At 36.6% G+C, this 13120-nt stretch overlaps 1 protein-coding gene across 3 annotated transcripts in view; it reads left to right on the top strand.

The window, feature by feature from the left end:
* Positions 1-13120, top strand: part of UBR3 (ubiquitin protein ligase E3 component n-recognin 3) — a 309463-nt gene that overhangs the window by 269133 nt on the left and 27210 nt on the right. For all 3 annotated transcript variants that reach the window (XM_027865976.1, XM_027865977.1, XM_027865975.1), the window contains exon 33: positions 3597-3721. In XM_027865976.1, coding sequence (XP_027721777.1) covers positions 3597-3721 — 125 coding nt within the window. The remainder of the gene's footprint in view (positions 1-3596; positions 3722-13120) is intronic.

Raw genomic sequence — 13120 nt, 5'->3', positions numbered from 1 at the left:
TTTTTTTTTTCATTCTCTGATTGAATCTACACTGAAGATGAAATCTGGTTCTTTGTCAAACTGAGAAACCAAAATATTATGTGTGCTTACAATAGTTATCATCTCTTTTAATTTATCATTGTAGCTCTGAATTGCATCATCCTTTTTGCTGAACAAACTTTTAAGTTTCACAGTGAGAAAAATTTACATAACAGGAATATTTCTAGATGATATAGAGTACCTTCCTAGCTAAGACCATTCTAGCTACAACCTTTCCATTTGTGATTACGAATTTTCTAAGTATATCAAGGAGATATGGCTAGAAAGCAGTTGATCTAAATAAATATGTAGGTATTTTGGATGACTGCAAACATTAATATGTATCAGCAGTGTTATATGGCCAGCAAACATAATTCTGTTTTTAGCTGCATTAAGAGAGACATAATGTGAATAATGAGGGAGATGATAGTCATGCTGTAGGTGCTCTGCCTTGATTATACCACATCTGTAGTACTACTCTTCACTATGTATTTTAGGAAGGACCTTGATAAAATGGAGAGTGGCCAGAGGAAAGAAACTAGCATGGTAAAAGACCTCTGATAAATACCATTTGAAGAAACTAAGAGGCTTGTAATGTGGAAGAGATATCTGAGTAATTTGGCATGACCCCAGAGGACAGCACTTGGACAAATGGTTAGAAGCTACAAAGAGAAAAATTTAGACTTTTTGTGAGGCATGTACTATTAGAAATTAGAACTTTCCCGAAAAGTAGAATGCAGGTAGTTGGTCCCCTTTGGTAAAGATCTTTAAACAAAGACTGGATAATGATTTGTCATGTATACTGCAGAGGAGATTCTTGTGCAGACCTATGAGACAGCTTCTGATTCTGAAATTCTATGTTTACATGAATCATAATTTCAAATTTACTTCTTCATTATAAATTTGAAAGGTATCAATAAACATGAATATTTCCATATATGAATAGGAATAGAAAAAGAGGATTGTTTGCAAAACATTAATCTCTATCCCACATAGGTTGATTTTTTTATAAGTATCTATTAATTTAACGTGCTGGTTTTAATACTGCTCAGATTCTTTGTGTCTTCTTCTGAATTTCCTTCTGTTCTATTTTGTATATTTATTAAATGCTTTACTGATTCCCTTCCTCCATCCTTCCTTCCTTCCTTCTTTTTTTCCTTCTTTCCTTCCTTCCTTCCTTCTTTCCTTCTTCCCTCTCCCGAAATAAAAACTCTCCTTTGTAACAAATAACTATAGTCCAACAAGACCTATCCACACATTCATTGTATCTAAAAAATATGTCTTTATATACCCTCATTAATAGGTGGAAAGCATGCTCATACAGCTTAATTTATCACAGTTTTAATATGCTGACTGAGAACTGTTATTGAAATCTGTTAGCTACAAATGGTTATTTTTTTTCAGATAAACCCCATTAGTTTAGTAATAGAAGATAAAAATAGGACATATTTACAAATATTGTACCCTGTTACACATTTCTTAATTTTAAGCCATAATGTGGAGTATTCTTCTGTTCTGTAGTACTAACCACTATTAATAACATTATTTCTATGGCACAATGCATTCAAAGTTACAAATAAGAAGAACATGAGTATGTTTTCCCTAGTTTAATATTCCCTTAACTTTGGCACTATAAGGATGGGTTACAGAAGTTTCTTTGGAGGCTCAAGTGTTTGGAAGGTAAAGGCTTCACTGAGAGAGAGAGGTGTTATAGGAAAAGCAGCTCTACAAAGATATATAAGAGCAGGGATGGAAACTGGCCACTAGTTGGATAAGGAGATTGGCTGTAGCAGCAAAGGTTGCAACAGTGGTAGCCAATAGGGACTTTACAGATGACGTCTTTCATGGTAGAGAGGGGAGAGCTTTCTGTGTTGGTGAAGTGAGATTATGATTGTTCGAGAGTCATTGTAGTGTGGTAGAAAGAGGGTTGGCCTTGGGAATCAGGGAGACCTGGGCACATAGCTTGCTTTTAATACTAGCTGTGTGATCCATAGGCAAGTCATTTAATCTCTCAGCCTTAATTTCCTCAAGTGTAAAATGGAATTAATAATATCTATAGTGTCTACTTCACAGTGTTGTAAGAATCAGATGAAATAACATGCAAATCACTTTGCAAACTTGAAAACCATATGAGTGTGAGTTATTATTGTTTGTATACGTTATAAACTTGAGTATTTTTAAATTATAGACTACCTGGGTATGTACATGTGTTTAAATTTTATTGGAAGTTACATCACTGTAAACTTTGACCTTTTATGATTTACCGTCCTTTCCTTTGAATATTATTGCCTTTGCAGTAAAACTGTATTTTAGTAAAGATTAATTTCTTTAATGCTATTTTTGACTTCTAAAATGCTAACAATTACTTTTGTAATGTGTATTTGGATTATACTATTTTGTACTTTTCCCTGTGACAGCATAATTATATCTCACTTCCTAGATTATATGAGTGGGTGAAGAACATCTATGCTTCTAGTTTAATGTTTAGAGGATTATCTTAGTAGAATTTATAGTACTTAAATATTTTTGGAATAGTTTTTTCTTCCTGTTATTATCTTTCATTATAATTTTAATTCATGGAAGCTTAAAAATAAAACTATTTGGAGATAGCATGGTGTAATGGGAAATACCTTCATACTTGGAGAAAGGAGACTTTTATTCTAGTCCTGCTGGAACTGTCTATGACTTTAAAGTTTCACTTTCCTATTTTGCACAAAGAAAGGGTTGAACCATGTTATTCCTAAAGTCTCTTGAACTACTAAAATTGTTTTAAAGACACAGAAGTCATTCATGAATACTTAGAATTTAACAGTTAAAAATACGTTGTAGTAATGGAATAAAGTGGGATGATTGTTTTGATATTTATGCTAGAGAAGGTTCAAAGGAGGGTCTGCTTAGAAATCAAGGTTATTGTTTCCATTTCTTGTACTTTGATATGCTTGAATTAACAGTCCATAAATTTTTTTTATTATTCTTTCTACCAGGGCCATGACATTTTTTCTTACTTATTTAAGAATATTGAAGCTAAAATTTAGTGCTATTATGTTTTCTAATCTGTACACTTCCTTAAATGATTTTGAGAAGTAGTTGAGCATAAATGTTAAATTAAATTGGCACAGCAATGTTAAGAAAGTATATAACATTTTTAAAATTGTAAAATTTCAATGCTATAAGAGAACATGTGTATCCATTTAGTCCAACCCCCTGCTTTTAGAGATCAGAAAATGGAATTAAGCAACATGAGTGAGGCCTAGAACCCTGGTTTTCTAACTTCTGCTCCAGGAGTCTTTTCACTTCAATATATAGTCTCATATGCATTTTTCTGCATATTAATAGAGGAGTTCTATTTATTAAATATTTGTTATACTGAAAATATATGATAGTCTAGCCATTTGAATTCTTTGTGATGATGACTTTAGCATTAGTATTTTTATCTTTTAGTAATAATTTGAAAATCATTTGAATGTTGCATGAAAACCGCTGCATGCAAATTGTGAGTGCATATATGTTTTTATGTAATATCCTTAGCTCTAATTTAATAATCTTGATGAAATAATTGCATCTTCTTTCCTTTACAGAACACTTTACATGCATCGTGAAGGTACTTTTTACATTACTATATACACAGGCTCTTGCAGCACTTTCAGTTAAATGCAGTGAGGAAGACAGGTTAGCCTGGAAGGACTTGGGGACACTCAAAAAGGTTAGTCACATATTTTTCATATTCAATTTAATTCAGTAAACCTTTATTAAGTACCTACTATGTAAAAGGCAGTGTGAGAATTCAGAAATTGATAAGACACACATAAAAATAATACAAGACATACAATAAACTACATTATTAGAAGAAATACAAACAAAATAATTTAGCAGTATGGAGAAGAAAAAGATTACTTCTACTTGTTGAAAGCTTTATGGAGGAGGTGGCATCTGAGTCCTGAAGAATGGTTAGGATTTTAATAGATAAAGATATGAAGGGATAGCATTTTAGGTGGAAAGAACACTGTGGGCAAAGGCACAGAGGTTGAATAACAGGGAATAGTGAGCAGCGCAGTTTGGTTTGAAACATAGAATATCTGAAGGGGAGTAGAAGGAAAAAAAGACTGAAAAGATAGATGGGAGCCAAAGTGGGAAAGGCCTTCAATGCTATGCTTAGGAATTTATGCTTAATTCTGATGGCTTTTGCTTTACCAAAATTTTTAGTGTAACGAATCCTTCTTATGTTAAATTTTGTGGACCTTTACATGATAGCTATTATACTATTGTACATTTATAATAACCATGCTTAGCCCTAGAAAAGAGATGGGAAAATGCATCTACCTCTATTTTGTTGAAGAAGGTAGAAACTATGGGGGTGGAATCTTGTGAATACTGTCGCACACAGTGTTTGTGTTAGTTGATATTGCTGAACTTTAATTTTTTTCCCCTAAGAAAGAAGACTTGATAGGGAGGGTTAGTTAAATTTTGGCATGAATATAATATGAAGATTTATGGAACCTTTCCTGTCGGGAATCAGTGCTATAGGAATTTTAAAAAAAACATAGTAGTTATTTGAGCAAGGGAATGAGAATGGAGATAAGCTTAGGAATCTTTATTGTAACAGCCTTATGTAGATTAGAATCAAGCAGGCAAAGAGACTGGAGGTAGGCATGCTATGTAGGCTATCACAACACTCTCAAGGAAAGGTAAAGGGCGTGCAGTGTAGTGATAGTAGGAATAGATGTACTTAAGAAACATTGTGGAAGTAAGATCATAGGATAAAATTTGGAAGGGGCCCGAGAGATAAGTTAGTCCAACCCCTTCATTTTACAGATAAAGAAACTGAGACCCAGAGAGATTAAGTGACTTGCCCAAGGTCATGCAAGCAGTAAGTAGCAGAGTCAGGATTTGAATTCAGATCCTCTGACTCCAAGACTTTTCTACTATACCACTCTTTCCCTGATGTGGAAGGGTAGCCTCATTGAAGTCTTCTGATTATGTCTCTAAATATGAAGACAAATGGCCTTTGTTCATATTACTGATCTTTCCTTTAATGTCTCTCCTGTAAGCACCATGGCCAAGTTTTTCCTCCATTACATTGGGCAGTTGTGTGTACTGAATTTGACTTAGCCCGTACTTGGTTGATCTGTTATTTATTTTTGTTGTAATGATACTAAAATATGGAAGTACCATTGTTAAAAATAAAGATTCTAGTCTTAATGGCATGTGCCCATGTCCACAAAGTCTTAGTGCAGTTTTAAGCTACTGAAAGTTAAAACTTCACCGTTTTATAGTTTAAAACTGCACTAGGACTTTTGGGACACTTTGTGTAAGTACTGCCTGCCTTAGTGCCTTACTTTTTTTTGGCTTTTTTTTTTTTGGTGAGGCAATCAGGGTTAAGTGACTTGCCCAGGGTCACACAGCTAGTAAGTTAGTAAGTGTTAAGTGTCTGAGGTCACATTTGAACTCAGGTCCTCCTGACTCTAAGGCCAGAGCTCTATCAACTGCGCCATCTAGCTGCTTTACTTTTAACTTGCTTTTTAGTTTTAAAAGAAATTACTTTATTCAAAGTTTATTTTTAAAAACCTGTCAGACTTTTAAAGTATTTTAAAAATCAATTTCATTTTATTTTTAATTTTGAAAATTCTCTCTATCCCATCTCCCATATTCATTGAGAAGGCAAGAAAAACAAAACCTCTTACAAACACGTGCAATTAAACAAGTTTCTGAATTAGCCATGTTTCCTCCCTTCCCTCTGGAAAAAAAAAAAAAGGAAAGAAAATGAATAAAAAGAAAATGGGCTTCAGTTTTCACTCATCTGAAGGTGGATAGCATAAATTCTTTAGAATTCTGGCTGATTATTGTGTCAATCAAAGTTCTAAGTCTTTCAAAGATGTTTTTCTTTGCAATATTGTTATCACTGTATAAATTGTTCTCCTGGTTCTGTTCACTTCAGTTCCCATTATTTCAAACAAGTCTTCCCTGGTTTTTCTGAAACTATCCCCATCATCAGTTCTTATAGCATAGTAGTATTGTATCATCTTCACATACTACAACTTGTTCAGCCATGCCCCACTTGAAGAGCACCCACAGTTTCCAGTTTTTGGCCACTGCTATAAATATTTTTATACATATGGATCCTTTTCCTCTTTCTTTGATCTTTTTGGAGTATAAACCTAATAGCAGTTATCACTGGATCAAAGTGTATGCACAGTTTAATAGCTTTTGAGGCATAGTTCCAAGTTGCTTTCTAAAATGGCTAGACCAGTTGATAGCTCCACTAGCAGGACATTAAGATACCTGTTTTCCCACAGCCCCTCCAACATTTGTCATTTTCATTTTTTGTCACTTTGTCAGCTAGTACTGTGGAGTTATTTTTGATTTGTATTTCCCTAATAATTAGTGATTTGGAGAATTTTTTCATATGCCTTTTTACCCAGAACACCACTCCCCTGGGAGCAGCCCCCTTCTCAGTCTCCCCTGGATCTTCAATCTGGAACTGTGTAATGTGTGACAAAGTTGCAAGTTTGTGCTTGTCCCTATTGATGTGCCCTATTATGGATCTGGGACCTCTTCTTGCCCTGTGTATTGGAGTACTCAGGCATGATATGCAGCTATCCTTTCCCCATTATCCTCAGACCTTCCTTTCTGCCTCCCTTTTTGTTGAGCTGGGCTGGACTAATAACACACTGACTTTTTTCAGAATTTGGTTTGTTATATTTTCTAGATTGAAGCCAAATACAGTCCCTACTCTCAAGGAGTTTATAGTCTAGTTTTAACTCTCTATATATCTTTTATTTTTGAATGTCTTTCTTATCAACACATTGTTGGGTTCTAGTTTTAAATCCATTCTCCTTTCCTTTTCTGTTTTATGGGTGAGTTTATCCCATTCACATTCTCAATTATGATTGCTAATTATGTATTTCCCTCCATCCTATTTTCTCCCACTTTTCCTTTTCTTTCTTAACTGTCCTCTTTTTTTTAAGGTATTTTTTTTCCAGACTAATCGTTCTTTAATCTTCCCTCAGTCTTATTCTCTTACTTTCCCTTAACCCAATGGGGAAGGAAATGTCCTTCTTTTTCCCTATTGGGTAAGATATATTTTTTTCTCTTTGTATGTAGATACTTCCCTCCTTTGACCAGTTCAGATAAGAGTGAGGTTCAAGTGTTACTTCCCCCTCAGTGTCCCCTTCTTGTTATATAAATCCCTTGTGTATGTTATTTAAGTGAGACAATTTTCACCAATCTTCCTCTCCCTTCTCTCAATTCACCCCCCCATCCCAACCCCACCCCCCGCCATACACACGCAATGTGTTCACCTTCCTCATCCTTTCCATTCTTCTTTTGAGATCATTAGGAAATTGTGCAGATTAAATGAACTACACTATATTGATTCCATCCTGTGACTCAGTTCGGGATCTAGCTCAGTTCCCTTTCTGTTCAGTAGTGCATCCAGTCCAATTTATGCCTTGAGGGAAGATTTTATTCAGTTACATGAATTGTGAGAAAACTTTATTGCTGTGTTTGAACTTAGCTTTCTGTGGTTGGAAAGCTGGACCACCTCTATCTGTTGCTTAAAGACCTTTAACTGAGGACCTAGGTTATACTGACCAGAAACCTAATCAGATCTCAAGATTGATACAAGAAATTTTCTCACAGTCCATACATCTCAAGAACCCATATGTCTTATCTGAAAACTGGCCCCATGCTGGTCAGTTAGTTGCTGTTTCCTTGTTGCTTTGGTTGAATACAGACATTTGGGGTGTCGGTTAGGATACCTCTTTTCCAATTTCAAGGAATTGCGCCTATTCTCTTTCCCCTTCTCAACTCAGATAGTCTCTAATCTTTCCTCCAATTAGAAATCAGGCTACCTAATCTTGTATCCTGGTTTATGGCCTGTTAATTATTTTCTTTTAATGAATAAAGATTCTGTCTTCCCCTCTGTTTGGAGTCCAGTGCCAAGTGGAGTCGGCCCAGTCCTGATTTGTTACGCAGTTGGCATGCGTTGCCTAATAGATAGATATGTGCAGAAACTCAGACCTTTGTTTTCTCAGCTGTTTCATATTCTGCCCATCACAGGAGTTGGACAAGATGGCCTGTCAGGTCCCATTTGGTTCTAAATCTATGATCCTATTATCCTCTGGCCCGTGTCCATAGATAGAGAGAGAGAGTTCCTCTCCTCAGTCCACCCTGGATCTGTGACCCAGAACTGGGTGGTGAGCAGCAAAGCTGCCGTGACATCTGTCCCCACAGAAGTGCCCCAGAATGGGTCTCAGATCTACATTTGTTCTGGTGAACAGCCTCCCCTTAGGCTGGAGTACTCTGGGCATAGTGCCCCTGGTTAGAACCTGCTCCACGTGGATATCTGCAAACCTTTCTGTCTTGCTTTGCAGAACTGGCCTGGAAAAATGATTTACTATGACTTTGTCCATCTCCATCAAGATCTGGTCTGGTGTATTTTCTAGATCTGTTTGGTAGAGTTTGTAGTGGGGGGAGCTCTTGGAACTGCTTCTTTCTACTCAGCCATCTTGTCTCTGCCTCCTCCATATATGTTGTGAATGTTTTACTTTCTTGATACATGAAATGTTTTATTATATGAAAAATTGTACCAGCCTATGAGTTAATTTCCTCCATTGCAGTGATAAGAATTTTAAAATATTATTGCATCAAGATAATTCTTAAATGCAGAATGGGTTGTGGTTTGAGGTAACAAATTGTGTCTATGGATGAGGAAATGCATTTTAAATTTCCCTTCATGTTAAAGTACCTGGAATCTTTATGGGTATAATGTGACATCTGCAACTGGTTATGTCTTATCAGTATAATAATGGTTTAATTAAAAGGAAAGCGGGGAATTTTGCTCAGGTAAAGTCTCTGGCAACAGGCTTATTTCTCCCTCTGTACCATCTCAGTTGGCATCTCATCAACTCGAATGAGTTTAGTTATTATCTGGGAATTATCTGCACATGAGTCCCAGTTCCACATATGTAATCCTAACCTCTCTCTTAAGTTCTCTTCTTGCAACACCAACTATGCCTCTTGGACATAACAGCTTTTTTAGTACTTGAAAACAGCCGTCATGTCTCACCTGAATGTTCTGTTCTCCAGACCAAACAACCACAGGTCTTTCAACAGATCCTTAGTTGACACTATTTTGGTAGTCTTCTTCTAAATGTTCCTTAACATCAGAATACTTCCAAAATCATGCTGCATAGCATTGAAAATAGTTTTTCCCCCCTCTCTGGACCTGTGATGCATCAGGGTAGAGAATTCCTGGTGAGGAAATTCTTTTTACAAATGCAGATTGGCTACTTTTCTGTAATTTCAGGTATTAGAGAATCGCCCAAAGGATCTAAAATCTTAAAGTTACTACCCAGAGTCAAACAGCCACAATGTGTCAAAGGTTGGGATTAAACCAGATCTCCTTGACACCAAAGCTAGTTTTTCACTATACTATGCTTGCTATCTCTTTCTGGAAGCTGTTCTGTCTTAATGCATCTCAGGATTCTATTTGGTTTTTTTTTTTTGGCTGCAATATCTTCACTGAGCTTTCCGTCTATTAAAACTGGTTTCTTTACCTGTCTAACCATGCCTTCCTCATTAACTTGTAAAGTTAATTTTTTGAACCAAAGGGTAAAATTTACATCCATCTTTGTTGAATTTCATCTTATTAGATTCTGCCCAATTTTCTAAACTGTTAAGACCTCTTTGGATCTTGATTTTGTCATCCATTGTGCTATCTATCCCTGCCAGATTTGAGTCATCTGCAAATTTGATAATCTCTGCTTTTCTCCATTAAGAAAATGTTAAAAAACAAACAAACAAACAAACAAACAAACAAAACAACCAGGGCAAAACACAGGGCTTTGGGGCACTACACTGACAGTCTCTTTCCAAACTAACATTCAGACAGTTTTGAATCCATCTAAATATATTATTATATAGCACACATCTCTCCATCTTTGCCAAAGCAGTGAGATACTTTGTTAAATACTTTGCTAAAGTCTTGATAAATGATATCTACTAGCATTTCTCATTTGTGCCAGTTTATTAATCCTTTCATTAAAGGAATCAAGATTAGCCCAAAGTGACATCTTGATGGATTCCTATTGGTTTATTTTGATTACTGCTTCCTTTTCTACATGTTCACTATCTTTTTTTTTTAAATAATCTAGAATTTATCTGGTGATTTAAGTCAAACTCCCTGATCGATGGTCTAAAAATTCATTTTCTTCCCTTTTCCTGAAAAAACTTTGCATTTGTAGAGAAATCTCTTATCTCGCATCTTCGTTTAACCTTCCACTGACATCGCTATCTTCTCCTGCATCTACAGACTCTAATGATGAGATGGCCCCACTATTTCCTTCAGTCTCTAGTTTTGAGGTGGCCTTTCTGCTTGCCAAAGTCAACTCCTTTAATGTACCCTTGATCTCATCTTCTCTAGCAGATTGCCCAAACCGCTATCCCCATTCTCTTTCTGATCTTCAGTCTCTCCCTATTTTCTGGCTTCTTCCTTGTTTGCTGTCTACAAACATGCCTAAAGTAGGCTTCTTCATTCTTGAAAAATCTTCACTAGCCAGTTGTCATTCTTTATCTTTATCTTTTCTCTCCTCAGCTAAATTCCTTGTAAAAAGCCATGTGTACTTGATGTCTTGATTCCTCTCCTCTAAACCTATTGCTGTGTATCTTCTATATGTATTTTTAAATCTGGACACTATAGTTCAATAAAAAAATAATAAATGAACAATGCCCAAATTTACTAGAACCAGAGGGCAAAGTGAAGACAGAACAAGGCCACCAATTACCTTTGGAATGGAACCCCAAAAGGAAATGTCATTGGCAAGTCTCAGGAATTTTCATAGGCAAAATCCAGAGCTCCAACATTAAAGAAAAATACTGAAAACATCCAGAAAGAAGTAGTTCAAGTACTCAGTATGTGATACAGAATCATATACAGTGCCTGGCAGCTTTTCCTAAAAACGAGAGAGTGTCTTGGAATAGAATATTTCAAAGGAGAAGAACCAAAGAGTGGAAATTCTTTTCTTGTATCTTGTTTTCCCCAAAGTTAGGGACTGGTTGCAAGGGTTTTAATGATGGAAACCACGGGGGATAGGATTTTCTCCTATAGTTCATGATAGAGAGATAGAGGAAAGCTGACAGGGACTCCAGACTTGAGGAAAGTAGATTTCTAATGGTTCATAGGAAAGGCAGGTAGGCCCCTGAATGGAAAACTTTTGAAAACAAAATTCTGAAAACACAAAGGGGAACAATTCTGATAAGGAGAAAAACTGAGATATCTCTGAAGAAACCAATATGGATACAGAGAAAATTCTTTGTAAAAAGCCATGTGTACTTGATGTCTTGAATCCTCTCCTCTAAACCTATTGCTGTGTATCTTCTAATCTTATCATTTAACTGAAACTTGGTCTCTTTAAAGTTACTGGTGATTTTTTTTATTTTAAAAAGTATTTGTTTTAATCAGCCAAAATGTGCCTTCTTTCTCACCCTCCCACTCTACCTGCTCTTCAACTGAGACCACAAGAAAAACAAAACCCATTATGAATATAATCAGTCAAAACAAATTTCTACTTTGACGAGGTCCAAAACAAATTTGTCTCATTCTGCGTTCTGAGCCTTTCACCTCTTTTGAATATCTGCTTGCAATTATTACTTTCTCCTTTTTTGAGGATCTCTGGATTTGTAATAATTTTTAATAATACCTATAGCTGTTTTCTTTTTTTGCTTATCTCTCTAGCTTTAGTTCCGTTAGCTCTGTGCTGTGGCTAGGCTCAGCCCCCTTTTGTGTTTATGGGTGGGATAGTCGGCCTTATGTCCTCTGAATATTTGTGCTGACCTCCACCTACTGGGTGTGGCCTCCCCTTGTATCTTTGAGGATCAGAGCACTGATCTTCAGGACTTTTTCTGGAATCTCAAGGAGGGTGTTAATGACCTCAGAGCCCTGTGCCTGGGATGTCCTGCTGAGAGATGGGTGATTGCCCACTACTGCACACAGGGACTTCTAGGGGTTCCACCCTGGGACCTTCTATTTTTTTTTTTTTTTTTTTTTTTGGTGAGGCAATTGGGACTAAGTGACTTGCCCAAGGTCACACAGCTAGTACATGTCAAGTGTTTGGTCTGAGGCCGGATTTGAACTCGGGTCCTCCTGACTTCAGGGCCGGTGCTGTATCCACTGTGCCACCTAGCTTCCCCTGACCTTCTGACTATTCAGAAGTGTTGTAGAGAATGTCTTCCACTATTACTGCTATACGTGTCCCTATCCTGTCTCTGATTATGCTGGAAGACTACCTTGTATCATTTTTGGCATTGCTGGTGGTCCCCTTTCCTATTGCCTTAAGGCTTCTGACTGACCTCTTGTACAGTTCTGAGGTGGAAGAAAACACTGGAGTTTCTCATTGGATTATTATTGTTAATTATTATTGTTTTTTTGCAAAGCAGTCAGGATTAAGTGACTTGCCGAGAGTCACATAGCTAGTAAGTATCATGTGTTTGAGACTGGATTTCAGCTCAGGTCCTCCTGACTCCAGGGCTGGTCCTTTAGCCCCTGCACCACCTACCTGCCCCTTCTCATTGGATTTTTAAATCATTATTTGGTATAGTGTGAACTTCACGGTTTTGTTAGAAATTCATAGGTATGTGGGAGAATAGGCCCATTCAAGCAGCCATCTTGGCCAGAAGTTTTAATTTTCTGTCAGTACTAAATGTTCCCTCATGTTATATTGATAGCAAAGGTAAAAATGTTTGTTCTTACAAAATTTCCCCTATTTTTACATTGTTTTCTATCAGCCTTAACAATAGCTTGCTTGCTGCAGACTTAACCTCCTTCAAACAGCTTCCGAAGTGATTTTCCAAAAGTATAGACCTCACCATGTCTCTCTTCTTCTCAGTGAATTGCTGTGGTTCTCTCTAGGATCATAGTGTCATAGTGGTGGAAGGGTCCTCAGAGACCGTCTAGTCTCATCTCTTCTTGTGGGAGCTCTTTTTGGGTCCCTTCAGTGGCTAGAGCTTTCCCAGACAAGGTTACCTTGTATCTTCTTTTATGTGTCTCACATATGCTTATACATACATACATACATACATACATACATACATACATACATACATA

The sequence above is a fragment of the Vombatus ursinus genome, unplaced genomic scaffold, assembly GCF_900497805.2.
Source record: "Vombatus ursinus unplaced genomic scaffold, bare-nosed wombat genome assembly UNPS02014779.1, whole genome shotgun sequence".
Lineage (NCBI taxonomy): Eukaryota > Metazoa > Chordata > Mammalia > Diprotodontia > Vombatidae > Vombatus > Vombatus ursinus.
Note: the sequence above shows the minus strand (reverse complement) of the source record. Positions and strands in the feature narration are given on the sequence as shown.